Source organism: Stegostoma tigrinum, chromosome 18 (assembly GCF_030684315.1).
Source record: "Stegostoma tigrinum isolate sSteTig4 chromosome 18, sSteTig4.hap1, whole genome shotgun sequence".
Lineage (NCBI taxonomy): Eukaryota > Metazoa > Chordata > Chondrichthyes > Orectolobiformes > Stegostomatidae > Stegostoma > Stegostoma tigrinum.
In genome coordinates, this window is record NC_081371.1 from 27,736,673 (window position 1) to 27,750,320 (window position 13,648).

Consider the following 13,648-nt stretch of genomic DNA (forward strand, 5'->3'; position numbering starts at 1 on the left):
ACTGAAATTAATTTATATATCTCAGCCTTAAAATATACATAATGATTCTGCTCCCACATGTCGGAGTTCAAAAGCGGCAAGAAATTTGTTCCCAACAGTCTTAAACTGGCACCCTTTAATTCAGACTATAATCTGATCTCAGACTGTCCAATAAAGGAGAAACCTCCTCTCAGCAATTACCCTGTCAAGCCTCAATCATTTGTTTCAATGAGATTACTGCTCATTTTTTTTTGAAATTCCAGTGAGTAGTGTTCTAAACTCTTTAACCTTTGCTCATAAGACCCTCCATCCGGGGGTCATCCTAGTGAACATTCTCTAAACTGCCTCCAATGAAATGATATCTTTCCTTAAATAAGGAAACCAAAACTATCACCAGTGCTCCTGCTATGGACTCACCAGGACATTGTACAGTTGCAGTCAGGCTTCCCTACTCTCATACTCCAAACCTCTTGAAATAAGAGCCAACATTCCATTAGACGTCCTGATTACCTGCTGCACTTGTGTGCTAGCTTTGTGTTTTAAATAATAGTTCCTTTGTTCTCCCTTCCAAAATGAACAACTTGACACTGTTCCACATATACTGCATTTGCTAATTTTCCCACTTAACGTATCAATATCTCTCTGGAAACGATGTACATCCGTCTCACAACCTGCCTTTCCACCTATCTTTGTGCTGTCTGCAAATCTGGCCACAGTATAGTTGCTTCCTTCCTCAGTCATTATTTTGTAAACAGTTGCAGTCCCAACACTCATCTCTGTAAAACCCCATTGGACACAGGTCGACAACCTGAAAATGAACCCCTTATCCCCTCTAGCTGTTTCCTGCCCATCAGCCTATTCAATTTCAATAGTTGGGTTTGGCTCCATTTAATTTTTATATTCGTCTATCATCAGGATTATGCTATTTTTCTTGATGACATGAGAATCAATTGCTTTAAGCGCAAAACTGACAACACTGCTTCATCTATTTCCCAGACTGATTCTAGCCCAGCTACATCCTAGCCACATACTTTATTAGTCTGACTTTGTGTAAGACATCTAAGAAGGACCAAACACTAGATTTTTACATAGTCTATGGGAAGGTCGTTGACTTGAAAAGTTAACTTTTTTTGCAAAGTTACTGCCAGACCTGCTGCATATTTCCCACATCATCTTTCATTTCAGATCTTCACCACTGACACAAATTTGCTTTTGTATTTAGTCCTTCCTCTCTCTTCCCCATAATAGCCCACATTTCATAATCAATTGGATCACTTGATGCCTTCTGGCCCATCTGGTTCTTCATCCTTTCATTATGTTGCATCATTATTTCAGTTTTTACTCAAAACAACTTCAGTAAGTTAAACAGTAATTAAAATTTTTTTTACTATCAAAATCAATCCACAATGTATCACTAAATACATTAAAAAAACCTACCCATCCTCCTATATTCTGAATATAATTTTGGAGCGTATTACTAATGTACTGGACAGTGGTTTTGAAGATGCGTGGAAGCAATAGCGGTTTCTCTACTACAGTTTTTTTGAACAGCATCATTGCCAGCAATAGGAAGACTTTCTCCTGGGGCATATCTCGAGTAACATCATTTTGTTGAGTAGTCAAATGGGCAATCATGGCGGACATAATTCTGGTTCCATCCTGATATATTAAAAAGAAAGATGAATGATTATATTGACAAGATTTACATCCAGTTATTAGGTAATAATTTTATGTGTACAATTTATACAAGCATATGCAAACAAATACATGTTACTATAATGGAAATAAGTCACAATAAAATCACTCACTTTCTCCTAGCCTTATAGGTTGATCTTAAGCATGAATCAAACCAAAACAAGGAAGTTGTTTGTGTTATTCAAGCTCAGTTTCTTCAAGCTGTTTCCTTTCTTATTTTGTCATTAACTCTTTATAATTAGAATGGAAGATGCCAATTCAGTGAGCAACTTGAGGAAATTACTTTCTGTATCAGCATTTATAACTCTAATCTTATTGGATTTTGTAGCAGACAATTCCAGGAAAACATATATATCCCAGCTTCAGAAAGTGAAAAGCTAAAAGTTTTCTAATGCTGATGGCTGCTTCGGTCCACTTTTCACATACTTTATTTTCCATTACCTACATTTTAACCACATGGGTATAAACAATGAGGGTGTCATAATTTGCTGCACAAGTGGCTCTAATAAAGTCTATCATTAGCTAGACTTCACTTGGCTGTTTAATCTTCCCAATACTTTGAACCACAAGATGTTCTAAGTGTAGATTGACGACAGTGCACAAAAGGAAGAAATCAATCACCATGACTGGAAATGAGCAGGGCAAGCAGCTGTCACATTAAAGATTGTGAAACAAAAGCACAGGGATTGAAAAGAAAGTATAAATATCAAATCAGGTACTGAAAGAACTTAAAAATGAGAAAACTGAGGAAAGAATACAAAGGAGAAGTACATGTATTAATTTTAAAATGAATGAAACTCCAAACTTTGAATAGTTCATTTTTGGAGGCAGACAGAGTTCATTGAAGTAATTACCAATTAGCATATAATGAAAAGACAGTCAATAAAGGTTAAATACTGGCTCCTCCAGTCACTTCAGACCAGCTTGAACTTTGTATGGCAAATTTAATTTTGTTACTGCCATGCAAATATGGCACCTTCGTGTCACTTCATGCATTTCAATGGTAAGTCAAAAAGTGGGATGCCATTTTTGATAAGCCAGTGGCAAAGCAGAACATGTCAAACAACTTATGAATTCCACATTTCATCACAAATCTTTCCTCAATGAAGTTACTGTTAAGTTGCACATTGCAGTCTTCAGATACTAAATCACATCAGGAGAATTCCCTTTGTAGATGGAACTTCTGTAAGCAATCAAGGAGAAAGACAGTGTTTTTCATTCTGAAATTCTACTTTGTCAAAATTAAACTGATGCCTTCATGTATTTAGATAAGTAGTGTCTCAGAGCTTTTTAATTTAGGCACATATTAATTCCTTTGCAGCTGAACCATTTATGTTTTAACATTTCTACCACTGCTCCAAAGAAAAAAATTAAAGAAAGACTAATATTTCACACCATTGTTGCAAATGTTATGGACCAGACTGGATGCCCTCAAAATATACTAGGAAGATTGCCTCAACCCCAACCTTTTCTTATTTTTAAAAGGCAACTGTAAGGTGTTGTTATCCAGATACAATTCAATGGGTCAAATTGGCTTGAAGAAATACACAATTTATTCTTACGCTATAGTTAAATTGCAGACAAAATAAGAATTTTAAAAATGCTTTACTATAACTCTATCGAAATAAGTAGCAATTTAATCCGTTAACTACCACTGATTAGCTGTTCCAAGATAGTAACATCCCTTCAACACACTCTTGGCAGAGGCAATTTCAGTAAAATAGATAATCTCACATGCAGCATAGTGGGGTCAGTGTGGTTAGTGGAAAGTGTGAAGCAGACAAGGGAGTCACAGACAGAGCGGTCCCTATGTCTGCTCCACGCTCCCCAGTAACCCCACTGACCCCACCACTCCTGGCACCTCTCCCTGCAACCTCAGGAAATGCAACTCCTGCCTCTACACCGACCCCCTCGACTCCATTCAAGGCAAAAAATAAACCTTCGCCATCAGACATGGGTTCACCTGCACAACCATCAACTTGGTCTGCATCCGCTGTTCTCGACGTGCCCTCCTCTATACAAGTGAGACCAAGTGGAGACTCGCAGACCATTTTGTAGAGCATTTGCGCTTTGTACATGACAAACACCACCATCTTCCAGTCGCGAAACGTTTCCACTCCCACTCTCTGGGTGACATGTCCATCCTCTGCCTCCTCCAGTATCACTATGATGCCACCCTCAAACTGTAGGAGCAGCAGCTCATATTTCACCTCGGGAGCCTACAGCCCAATGGCCTAAACGTGAGTTTTACCAGTTTCTAAATTTGCCCTCCCTGGCCTCATCACATGATCAACCCTCCCTCTCATCTCCACCTCCTTGACCTGATACAACCTGTCAACTTCTCCCCCCACCTAAACACTACCCCCCCACCTCCCTGACCAATCCCCATTACTCCCTGTCTGCACTCACCTATCACCATTCCACCTACCTTCCCCAGCCCCACCACTCCTCTGTATATTTATTTCGAAGCTCTCCTCCCCTCCCCATTTTGAAAGAAGAGTCCTGACCCAAAATGTCAACTTTCCTGTTCCTCAGATACTGCCTGGCCTGCTGTATTCCTCATTCTCTACACTGTGTTATCTCTGACTACAGCATCTAAAGTTCTTGCTATCTCAAGACCTGTTTATCACAAGCTGTTTACGTTATTGGCTGGAAACAGAATGTTAAGGACCTCCGTCTCAACCTCTCTTCATAAAACCAGGACAAAATACACTTCTTAAAAGCCATTGTATTGTCACACAAACCATAGAGACATTTCTACTGTGTAAAGATGCTGCCAAATGGCTTTACTTGTGGTACTAATTAAATGGATTACTGCAAAGCATGAACAAAAATAATACGTTAAAGAAGCTATTTTTGCTCCTTTACATGATGGAGCATACATGTTAACTTTTGAAGGACCCAAACCGTTCTCATTTAACATAATGCATGATTTTTCACTCAAGTTCTATGATTTTTTTGTATTTTTATCCTAATCAGTGCTTTCCTATTAATTTATTCACTCTTATAATTATTTTTTGCTCCGTTGAAAATATACTTCAAACTGCATATAAATTAGAAACAACATGGAATATAGGTAAGCAAAAAATCAACACAGAATACAGCTTTTTTAGGACCTCTCCATAAATAAACTTGTATTTGTATTCAAATACATTTCTTTGATAGTGACGCCACAGAGTTTAGGCATGAATAAAAAAGTTACTAGATTCTTGAGATTTTAAAGAGAAAAGTTTAGGGAAAATGGAAAAGTTTATGCAGAATATGATCAAATTTCTGCTGCAAATGTTGTCATGAACAGCAAAGGCAAAGTTACCACTGTCTAAGAGGACCACAAAAGCGTTCTCTCATCAGACAGAAACAACTGGTGGTTAGTTTAACCCAAGCAAAGCGTGAAGTTGGAAAGGCAAAAACTTTGTGGTAACTGAACCTGCACTCTTGGTGTCACTCTGCATCGCAAATGAGCATCCAGCCAACTGAGCTTGTCAAGCCCCATAACAGGGAAATTTGGCAAAGGCCACAGTTACAGCAACGGAAAATTTATGGGCTAGGAGGGAATGATTTGGGATTTAGGGCTGGTAGACAAAGACAACACCATGTCAAATGTCTTCTGCTTTATTCTGGCCCATTTGGTCTTCACCCCAACCCTCAGTGGCTCTTCCAACTTGTTAAATCTAAAACTTGCATCCTCACATTTTGTTTCAATCATGAATGAGATGAGCCTAAAGACAGTAGCAAAGGGGAAGATAGTTTAGAAACTCCAGAACACAGTGACAAACTTAGTGAAAACACTGAACCAAACTTAATAGGAGTTACATCGTAGTTACATCGTAGGAAGCTTTGTGGATAGTCATGATCTTCAGAAATCCAGGTGTTACTAGTATTTTTTGTGTCAACGGGACAGGGGAAGGTCTGGAAAAAGAAATTATCCTTTGGTGATGTCCTAGTTCTCCAAGATCAGTTGGACATGCAAAACATTGGTTAGGCAAGTTGATAGTTGCAGAACTGTCGTGAAAAATGAAAAACCAAAAAAGGCTAAAGCCATCAACCTATTACTGCAGAAAACAAAAACATAACAGTGCCCCTACCAATAAGGGCCGTTTGCCAACCAACCAATCAGCACTCTCCTTTCATACAGTATAAATGCTGTTTTCCTTTAACATTAGTATTTCTGCTGAATTGTCCTGATGAACACAGGACAAAAAAATGTATCTTTTTGAAGCAATACTGAAATTTTATACCACCAAGCAACTTTGTTAACCTACTATTCTTGAAATATTTCCTCCATATGCACAAAAATACGGATGAAATCAACATTTTTCTAATAGCTTAGTAACTACGTTGACGGCCTACCTCTTGCAGTTGAATCGCTTCATTTGCATGGATAAATTGTTCAATCAAGTTACGATTAATGATACTTTGATCCAACTCATCTCCCAACTCAACCAACTGTGCAGCTACCATTCTGTATAATTCATCATCACCTTGATTTGCTGAAAATAAAGCAATAGATAATTTGTATTAAATTCAGCTTCTACCAAGTAAATGCTTTTTCATCAAATTGGTTGTCATATTTATATCTTCAGGATTTTTTAAGAAAATACCTCCATTCAAGAATGAAAAGCCTAGATTTCTTCAGCATTTCCTAAAGGACTTTTGCTGAGATAGTAGGTGCATTTGTTTTCATTCTACAAAAGTCCCTAGATTCTAGACAAGTCCCGACACAAATGTAAGTTGTCTGTTTCAGAAAGGAGGAAGACTAAAAGCAGGAAATAACAATTAATCTATATCTGTCGTAAGGAAATTGATGGTATTTGTTACAGTGGGACACTAATAAAATCCCAAATCAATCAAGCATTTTATTTTTGTGGAAGAAAAATTATGCTTGACTAATTTATTAAAGCTCTTTGAGGAAGTAACAAGTGTCAAAGGGAACTTGCAGATGTGGTGTACTTGAACTTCCAGAAATCAAAGGAGCCACAAAAGTTACTGAACAAAATAAGAGCTCATTATGCCTGGGGTAACATATTGGCATGGAACAGAGGATCAGTTAGCAAACAGAGAGTAGGCATGAATAGGTCTTTTTTGGTTTGGCATGATATGGTGGGTAAAATGCCACATGGATCAGTGTTGTGATCTCAGGTTATTTACAATTTACATTACTTGAATGAAGGGACTGTATGTGTGGTCGTTAAGTTTGCTTATAGTACAAATATAAGTGGGAAAGTAAGCTTTAAAGAGAATGCAAGGAATCTGCAAAAGGGCATAGATAGGTTAAGCAAGTGGGCAATAATTGGGGAGTTGGAGTTGAAAGTGGAAGCATGTGATTATTAGTTCACAGGAAGAACAGAAATACAGCACATTAGTTAAAAGAAGAGTTTGACAAACTCTTAAGGTGCAGGGGTATCTGGACATCCTGGTAGATGGAACAAAGTTAGATTCCAGGTCCAGCAAGTGATCAGAAAGGTGAGCAAAATTTGCCATTTATGACAAGAGGAATAATATCTAAAAGTAAGGATTTTCACTACAGTTGCATCAAACTCTGGTGAGACCACATCTAGAGAGTACAGTGTACAGTTTTGGTCAACTTTTTTAAGAAAGAACATGGCTGCATTAGAAGAAGCGAATTAAAGGTTCACTTTTCGGGTCTGGTGACCCTTCCTCAGAACCTGGACCAGAAACATTAACTCTGTTTACTCCTTCGCAGATGCTGCCAGACTTGCTGAGCTTTTCCAGCAACTTTGTTTTTGTTCCTGATTTACAGCATCCGCAGTTCTTTAGGTTTTTATAAAGGTTCACTTACCAACTTATTCCTGGGAAGAAGGATTAACTTTTGAGGGAAGATTAGACATGTTGGTCCTGTAACTATTCGAGTTTAGAAGAATAAGATCACATCTCATTACAGCAGATAAAATCCTGAGGGGACAGGAAGAGTAGATACAGAAAGTCTGTTTCCCTTTGTAGGTTAGAACTGTGGGGGCAGTGTAAAGGTAAGGGGTCTCTCATTTAAGACAAAGATGAGAAAAAAATATTTTCTCCTCAAAAGTCATGAGTACGTGGAATTCTTTTCTCCAGCGAGCAGTGACAGCAGTCATTAAATATTTTTAAGGCATAGGTAGTTAGATTCTTAACTAACAATGTTCAAAGAGTGGAGTTGTTAGTTGGCTCACCAAGCTGAGTGGTTTTCGTGCAAATGTTTCATCTCCCTTCTCGGTCACACTTTCAGCGCTGTGTAGCCTCCGCTGAAGCACTGTGCTTCTGTCCCGCTGTGAATTAAATCGTCCAGTCTCACATGGTCGGTAGCCCTGTTTCCAGTTTTGTACAGTAGTGGTATGTAGATGGGGTCTATTTCAACAGGTTTGTTTATCGCACCGATGGTTGGAAACCAGGCCTCCAGGAATTCCCGTGCATGTCCTAGTTTTTGCTTGTCCTAGTACTGTAATTTTGACCCAGTTAAACTGATGTCCTTCTATATCGGAGTGTATTGAAACAAGGGAGAGCATATAAAATACCACGCAGCAACTGCAAGAAACACTACATAGGACAGATGGGCAGGAAACTCACCACCAGGATACATGAACATGAACTCGCAGCAAAACAGCACGACCAACTCTCCCTTGTTTCAAAACACTTCGATACAGAAGGACTTCAGTTTCACTGGGGCAAAGTTACAGTACTAGGACAAGCAAAACAAAGCCAAGCACGAGGATTCCTGGTGACTTGGTTTTCAACTACCGGTGCAATAAACAAATGTGTTGAAACAGACCCCCATCTACACACCACTACGGTACAAAACTGGAAACGAGACTGCCCACCATTACAGCAGGCAAGGCAGCACCAAAGGAAAAGGAAAGCTGACATTTTGGGTCAGGGCCCTTCTTCAGAAATGACCCATTTGACAGACATATAAATTCGGGGCAAAACAAAACAATGGCACGTCAGAGACTAGACAGCACTGAAGATGTCACCTAGAAGGGAGATGAAAAGTTAGCATGAAAACCAGTCAGCTCAGTTTTACCAACCAACAACTCCAACCACAACTCGAGCTACAGATCTTCGTTAAAACATTAATGTTCAAAGAGTGCTGGAAAGTGGACTTGATGCCATAATCAAATCAACCGTATCTCATCAATGGTAGAGCAGGATCAAGAGGGTGAATGGCATTCTCAGACTCCTAATTCAAATGTTTTTCACGAGCCTTCAAATTGGTTGAGAGGTGTTCAGCCTTGTGGCATTTTTTGGTGCTGCTTTAATATCTTACTGTTTGTTGGCAATCAAAAATAGATATAGCACTTGAGGTATGATGTCAGCACAATACCACACAAGTTGATCACAACTTCCTCTGACTTGTATTGTTTTGGCTATGTAGTTCAGTATTTTATTAGCTTTTCTGATTCTTGTTCTGTGCCGGCTGGATATGATTTGTGTACAGTTTACCTGTTTCTTTCCTCTTCACCTTTAGCTATTTAAAAAAAATACATTGTCACACATTTTCCTTTCTAGATGCATTACATTACATTTGTCTGATTGACCAAATATTGTTGAACTCGTTCTGTAATTTTTTACTTTCCTGCTCTGATATCATCCTTGGATGATATTATCTCCAAACTGATTAAACAACAGTTTCTGAATCACTTACTAATGTCAGTTAGAAGCAGCATCAGTCCTCTCAACATACTAAGTACAGTTCCTTCTCATCACACATATTTGTCATTTTCCACCCTTCTGCAATTTCTTAGCCATTACCAAGTTTACCCTGAATTTCTTTGAGCCTTGCACTTAGCTAGTGGACTTTAATCTGCGTCTTTATCAAATGTCTTTGGGAAATCTTGGTACACAATGTAAAAATAATTTAACATAGTCCATTTGGTTGTCACTTCCTCAAAAAACTGTGATGTTTATTTGAGGAAGCCTTCTAAACCTGTGCTGGCTGATTTACTGGGTTGCTCAAGTAAGCTCCTAATACCATTATGCAACCTTCTGAACCATCATTCTTTCTAAAGAAGAGAATTACATTAACTTATTGGGACCCTGTGACTACTGACTCTCTCAATATCAATGTTTCATAAATCACTTCTCATATTATTTCAAGTCTCTATGAAAAATATGTGAATGAGACGATGGCTCAGTAGTTGGCAATGCTGCCTCAAAACACTAGGGATCCGGGTTCAATTCCAGCCTTGCGTTACTGTGTGTGGAGTTTGCATATTCTCCTCGTGTTTGCGTTGGTTTCTGCCAGGTGCTCCACTTTCTTCCCACAATCCAAAGACGTGCAGGTTAGGTGGACTGGCGATGGTAAATTGCCCAGTAGTGTCCCAGGATGTGCAGGCTAGGTGGATTAGCCATGATAAATGCAGTTACAGGGATTTGGTGAGATGCTGTTTGAAGCATCAGTGCAGACTCGATGAGCTGAATGTCCTCTTTCCACACTGTGGGGATTCTATGATCTAACTCATCAGTTCTTTAAAACTGGAACATCAGGAGTGTTGAAAACAAAGTTTCTTGCTCATTATAATTATCTGTTTGTAAAGTGCTTATGTTTAGATGCTGGGTAATACTAGCATAAGCTCAACTGTGATTTACTGCCAGCTAAATCTCTAGGGGTTATATTGACATAATCCACCTCTGAAACAAAGCAGTGATGTAATATTCTTAATCAGAGAAGGTGATATCACAGATATCAAAGTGTGGAGCTGGATGAACACAGCAGGCCAAGCAGCTTCTCAGGAGCACAAAAGTTGACGTTTCGGGCCCAGACCCTTCATCAGAAAAGGGGGATAGGGAGAGGATTCTGAAATAAATAGGGAGACAGGGGGAGGCGGACTGAAGATGGATAGAGGAGAAGATAGGTGGAGAGGAGAGTATGGGTGGGGAGGGCGGACAGGTCATGGGGCGGGATGAGGTTAGTAGGTAGGAAATGGAGGTGCGGCTTGAGGTGGGAGGAGGGGATGGGTGATAGGAAGAACAGGTTAGGGAGGTGGGATGAGCTGGGCTGGTTTTGGGATGCAATGGGGGGAGGGGAGATTTTGAAGCCGGTGAAATCCACATTGTTACCATTGGGCTGCAGGGTTCCCAAGTGGAATATGAGTTGTTGTTCCTGCAACCTCCGACACTTCCGCCATCTGCAATCCGACCCCACCACCAAAGACATTTTTCCGACCCCACCCTTGTCTGCCTTCCAGAGAGACCACTCTCTCGTGACTCCCTTGTCCGCTCCACACTCCCATCCAACCCCACCACACCTGGCACTTTCCCCTGCAACCGCAGGAAGTGCTACACTTGCCCCCACACCTCCTCCCTCACCCCCATCATGACTTTCCACATCAAGCAGATGTTCACCTGCACATCTACCAATGTGGTATACTGCATCCGCTGTACAGGGTGGGGCTTCTTCTACATTGGGGAAACCAAGCAGAGGCTTGGGGACCGCTTTGCAGAACACCTATGCTCGGTTCGCAGTAAACAACTGCACCTCCCAGTCGCGAACCATTTCAACTCCCCCACCCATTCCTTAGATGACATGTCAATCCTGGGCCTCCTGCAGTGCCATAATGATGCCACCCATAGGTTGCAGGAACAGTAACTTATATTCCAATTACGAACCCCGCAGACACAGGGAGAATGTGCAAACTCCGCACAGATGGTTACCCAAGGCTGGAATCGAACCCTGGCGCTGTGAGGCTGCAGTGCTGACCACTGAGCCACCGTTTCGCCAGTGCTGACCACTGAGCCATCATGATGCTATTAATTTCTTCATTATTGTTAACTCTTCCTAGTTGCTACACCTACTCAAGTTTTGAGAGTGCTGGTTGAACATCAGAAACTTATTTCCTGTTGGGTGCTGGCCAAATTGCCAGGAATAGCCAACACCAATGAAATCACTAGCCAGCAAAAACTAAATTGCAACACTCATTTTCAATTGTAATTAAAACATTATTCACATATTGTGGTACCAGAACCGAAACGTGCCTGAGCCTACGATCACAGTAGTTAAATACTAAAGATACACTACAACATGGTGGTGATGCTGGATATCTAAGTAAGAACTGAAAATGTTGGACACACTTAGCAGGTGAGGCAACCTCTGGTCAGAAAAGGAGAGTCAACACTTCAAGTTTCTGACTTTTTGTCAGAATTTGTAAAGATCTAACAGCATGTACAGAAGCAGGGAAGCAAATGAGAGATTATCCTGTTGATAGAATCACAGATTCCCGATAGTGCAGGAAGAAGCCATTCAGTCCATCGCATCTACACCAACACTGAAGAACATCCTATCCAGGCCCAGCCTCCCACCAAATCCCCATAACCCCACATTTACCCTCGATAACCCACTTGGCCTGCATACTTCCTCTGACACTACGGGGCGGTTTGCCATGGTCAATCTACCTTACCAGCACATCTTTGGACTGTGGGAGGAAACCTGCTAACTATGAAGGTGAATCGTGGGTAAGGAAAACAAAAGAAATAGTCCAAGCACTGGTATGGGAGGCTGCACTGTGATTGCAGATGTGAAAGGTTGACTATGACTTCCAACAGGAAACAGGATTGGAAGATGTGTAGCCAAGAGCTAACTGTGGGAGTGAGTTGGTACCTTGTCCCACATCTGAACGGAAGTCTGTATGCTGAGGTCCTGAGGGGCAGTGTCCATCCGTCTGAATATCATCATCAAATCTGGATCCATTTCTCAATTCACTTTCAAGTTTCTGAATTTCTTGCTGGTAGGTTCGATTTTCAACTTTATTTTGCTGAAGAAACTTCAACAAAATATGTTGAGTCTGTTCGTCAAAGGAAGCATCCCAAAACATATTCAAAACGTTCCTTGCCCTCGGCCCTGCAATTTAAACATAAATAACATGTTTTAGTGGCAAGACCAATTAAGACACAGCAAGTCTAGCTGAGTTGAAACAGTTTCGTTTTGGAGGGGGAAGGGGTACACATCAGAGCTGATTCTTGATTCCAGCAAAGATGAACACATAAATTTACGTACGCAATCTACACAACTGTTAAATTGAGGAAATGCAGATACCGGAAGCCAAAACAGATTTTTGTTACACCTAAAACGCTTCAAACCTCCCCAACATTCGCAAAGCAAGTTTAACGTGAAGAAACTAGCCAGCAATGATAGTTCAATTACTCACTCCGATCAGCAGCGCGGGTTTTTTCACTTTTGGTCAAAGACTTCGCCGAATCCTGTACAAGTTGCTGCTGGGAAATGCAAGCCTACACAAATTCCCCTCCCTTTTCCGCAAGCCTTACACAACGTTAAAACACGCCCCATTGATGTGCTTCGACTGCTTGCAGCCCGAGCTGATGAAGAGCCAGGATTGTGCTCTTTCTGACTTGATGTGGTGGCGCTAAAAGTGTGTCAATGATGAGTGGGCGCTCCAGGAAGCTGCGACATAAATTGTTACAACTGCAGGAGGCACCAACACACTCCAGGGGAGAAAAATAACAAGCACTTTCCCAGCAGAATGGGGGTTCCTCCTCTAGCTGCTGCTCCAGTAATACCGACTGGCCGCAAGTTTTTCGAGTATTCAATCAGGACATTAATTATGTCCGTACACAGTGTGAAGAAACGTACAGTAGACTCCCGCCCCAACCCGCAGTGAAATAGCGCTGGAGGAGGAAAGTGGTCATTCACATGCCATGAGTGATAATGGGTGCAGTATAGCAGTCAGTAAGCGGGGTGCTTGCTGTTTGCAAGGGCAATTCAGCCAGTCCCCGACTTGCTCACCCAATCCCCTTCCCTCTTTCCTAGTATTCTCCTTAATACCCTTGTTATCACATAGCCTGCCATTACACACCCTCTGCTGTTAATCACTAACAGTCCCCATTATCAACCATTCACCCTCCCAGCCTGATCGTTAGCAACTCCTTTGTCTGTCCAACTGTCTTTCTCTATCTTTGGGCTCTATTCTACCGTTTACCCCCTACCCCACCCACCTCCCTATTTTCTGCATATAAACTGACGTTTTCC

At 40.9% G+C, this 13,648-nt stretch overlaps 1 protein-coding gene across 2 annotated transcripts in view; it reads right to left on the minus strand.

The window, feature by feature from the left end:
• LOC125461116 (BH3-interacting domain death agonist-like) overlaps positions 1-13,149 on the minus strand; it is a 21,323-nt gene extending 8,174 nt beyond the window's left edge. The window contains exons 1-4 of one of the 2 annotated variants that reach the window (XM_048549524.2): positions 12,810-13,149; positions 12,263-12,502; positions 6,025-6,164; positions 1,417-1,638 (exon numbers count right to left, since the gene is read on the minus strand). In XM_048549524.2, the coding sequence (XP_048405481.1) occupies positions 1,417-1,638; positions 6,025-6,164; positions 12,263-12,476 (576 nt within the window). In that variant the 5' untranslated portion in view covers positions 12,477-12,502; positions 12,810-13,149. Of the gene's footprint in view, positions 1-1,416; positions 1,639-6,024; positions 6,165-12,262; positions 12,503-12,658; positions 12,755-12,809 lie in introns of those variants that run through there. The other variant, XM_059652422.1, reaches the window with a different exon arrangement.
• Positions 13,150-13,648: the final 499 nt, after the last annotated feature.